The following is a 3,143-nucleotide window of genomic DNA, read 5'->3' as shown; positions in this document are numbered from 1 at the left end:
AAAAAAAAAAAAAAATCTGTGATGGATGGTCTATAAGGATTACAAAATTAGAATACACATCATAGAATTAGTGCAATGTAAATTGATTCATGGTGGGGTTTTTGTTTGTTTGTTTGTTTGTTTTTGAGATGGAGTCTCACTTTGTCCCCAGGCTGGAATGCAGTGGCATGATCTCAGCTCACTGCAACCTCTGCCGCCCGAGTTTAAGCGATTCTCTTGCCTCAGTCTCCCGAGTAGCTGGAATTACAGGCACCTGCCACCGCGCCCGGCTAATTTTTGTATTTTTGGAAGAGATGGGGTTTTACCATCTTGGCCAGGCTGGTCTTAAAACTCCTGACTTCATGATCCGTCCGCCTTAGCCTCCCAAAGTGGAGGCATGAGCCACTGCGCCTGGTCCTCATGGTGGCATTTTTTTAGAAATCCTAGTATCAGTGGGAGTAATATGGATTTACTTTTTTCTTATAGCTTTAAGGAAGCCTCCTATTTCAGTTTCTCAACAAGAAAGTCATCAAGCAATCTCCCATCTTCCAACTGGACAACCTCTCTCCCCAAATATTCCTCCAGGTATGAAGTCTTATTCTTTTAATTCCATTTGAAAACCAATTTACTATTCCTGTGCAGTTATATAATGTTTAAAATATATCACCAAGCAGTGTAGTAAAATAGAATTTTTTCTTTGAAGTAATGTTATATATGTTTTAAGACTAGTAAGAGCTCAGAGAGAAATAATCATCTGAAATTTCACGTTATCTGGTGAATTTTTACAGTCTTTTCCTTAAGAACAGAAGTATTATTTATTGTGCCACTTTGGGCTATATTCTCTTTCCTCTCTGCCTGCTATACAGGTTTAGCTTCTTCAAAATGTGTTCAAATTTATCTCATAGAGGCCTTCTATAAATTACTATGCGCCCCTATATTAAATTGTTTACTTTGTACTTATGAATATATTTATTCCCTGGATACTTATTCGATTTTATAGAAACATTTCCCTAAAATGAGAATAGATATGATTGAAGAGACTCGCTTAAGGGAGATGATGGAAAGGAAAAATGTCAGAGTGGCATAGGATGTTTTGAATCCAAAATTAAAGTCTTTGATGAGGATAAAAAGGGAGGTGGGGGAAAGTGAGGTGGTATCCAGTAGATAATGCTAAGAAAGAATCAAGAGTCAACACTTGTAAGTCACTGTGTAGATGAAGATTACTTAGAGAATAGAAATTTCAAAAGCCTTACTGGATTTTGGAGATTTCTGATAGAGATACAGAATTTGGAGGAAGGAAAAGATATGGGTATCATTGCTATTCTGATCTATGGATTTCTACTGTATTTCTTTTTGGTGAGTAAGTTTATAACCATTAGATGGAGATAGTTACCTGGGAATGATCAGTAAACCTCCCACAGCTAAAATCACATAGATTATAAGATTTGATTAAAGAAATGAGAGTAAAGCTTTTTTTTTTTTTTTTAAAAAAAAGAGCTCTGTGGCTACCTAATGTTAAACAACAGTGTGTCTTAGCTTTCTAAAGCAGATCTTGTGAAATTCATCTTTAAAGATTAAATAAATTATGTTCTTTTAATTTGATGTTTTTATTCCACAGATTCACACGTAAACCACAATGGAAACCCTGGTACTTCAAAACAGAACCCTTCCATTCCTCTTCAGCGTTTAATTCCAGGCTCAAACTTGGACAGTGAACCCAGAATTCAAACAGATATACTAAAGCAGGCTACCAAGGATAGACTCAGTGATTTCCATAAATTGAAGCAAAGTAAGAATCAATTGATGAATATTATGCTAAAAATAGTTCTTTAAATGTAATATGAATTAAGGTCTTCATTATTCTGATCCTTAATAAATGTAAAGTGGAGTTATATGTATTTAAAGAGAAGGTATGAAAGTGTCAAAATTTAAAGGAAATGTAGGTTTTAAATGGATAGATCCTATTTTAAAGAAAACTTTAAAAAGGTTCTCATGTTTTCCATTGTTAAATAATAAATTTCAGGTTAGTTGACTTTTTTTAAAAAATGCAGTTCTTATGAATATAAACTTCTTTGGAGAAATGAGAAAAGATATATTTTGATAAGCTAACAAGTGAAATCTTTGGTTACTTTGATGAGGAAGGAGAGAAGATAAATAGTTTTGAAAAATGGAACATTCTGGTAGAAGCGTATACTGTAGGGAGACTGTCCTAGTGGATTGCTCAATACTGCTTCCTGCTCCAGTCCCTTCAATTGGAGTTTTCCTCATTTAGATGTTAGAAGTGTAAGAAAAAATTCTGGTAGTAGAATTTGAGGCAGGAGAGTGTCCCTTCGATCAGCTTTGTTAAACTGTACTTCCTACCATCAATTCTGAATAGACTCCCAAAGTGTAACAGGGAAAAGAAAAAAAAATTCTGAATATACAGAATCTTTCAAAGCTTCGGTTTGTCTTTGGTTTATTTATTTTTAATTTTTGTCAATCACCAGGAGTAGGATCACGTCCTTGGTTTTTATGATGGCTTCTGTCTATGGTAGCAACTGTGCAGAGCACTAGTTAGGCACTTATTTGTAGAAAGGTTGCTTATAAGCTAATAATTGAACAATGTTATATTTGTGAATTTATTGAAGATATTTATTTATTTATTTTTATTTATTTATTTTTAGAGGCAGGGTCTCACTTTGTTGCCCAGGCTGGTCTTGGACTCCTGGGTTAAAGTGATCCTCCCCCCTTACCCTCACAAAGTGCTGGGATTACAGGCGTGACCCACCACACCTGGCCTATTCAAGGTATTTTTGTTGGTCTTATAACAGTTATTCAAATTTATTCATATATATGAATGTATAGTTTGCATGAGTTTAATTGGCTTTCCTTTCTTGAATTTTTTTTTCTATTTTCTTCAAATAGAAATTCTTTGATATTTTAAAGCATATCTGTGTATCTTGACCAAAATATCGTGTGAAAAATATTTTTATTACAAGGATTTAGCCAACATTTTAAATATAATGAAAAAATATTTCCTCAAAATTGGATTGGGAGATTGGCTTTAAAACTTACATCTCGGCCGGGCGCGGTGGCTCACGCCTATAATCCCAGCACTTTGGGAGGCCGAGGCGGGTGGATCACGAGGTCAAGAGATCAAGACCATCCTGGTCAACAAGGTGAAA

General features: G+C 34.8%; 1 protein-coding gene across 5 annotated transcripts in view; it reads left to right on the top strand.

Annotated features, from left to right (window-relative positions):
• The window catches only part of GOLM2 (golgi membrane protein 2), a 121,285-nt gene that overhangs the window by 73,750 nt on the left and 44,392 nt on the right, over positions 1–3,143 (top strand). For 4 of the 5 annotated variants that reach the window (XM_017545900.2, XM_017545869.2, XM_017545907.2 and 1 more), the window contains exons 7-8: positions 466–564; positions 1,598–1,768. In XM_017545900.2, the coding sequence (XP_017401389.1) occupies positions 466–564; positions 1,598–1,768 (270 nt within the window). The remainder of the gene's footprint in view (positions 1–465; positions 565–1,597; positions 1,769–3,143) is intronic. The other variant, XM_017545877.2, reaches the window with a different exon arrangement.

This window comes from Cebus imitator, unplaced genomic scaffold (assembly GCF_001604975.1).
Source record: "Cebus imitator isolate Cc_AM_T3 unplaced genomic scaffold, Cebus_imitator-1.0 Scaffold9, whole genome shotgun sequence".
Lineage (NCBI taxonomy): Eukaryota > Metazoa > Chordata > Mammalia > Primates > Cebidae > Cebus > Cebus imitator.
Note: the sequence above shows the minus strand (reverse complement) of the source record. Positions and strands in the feature narration are given on the sequence as shown.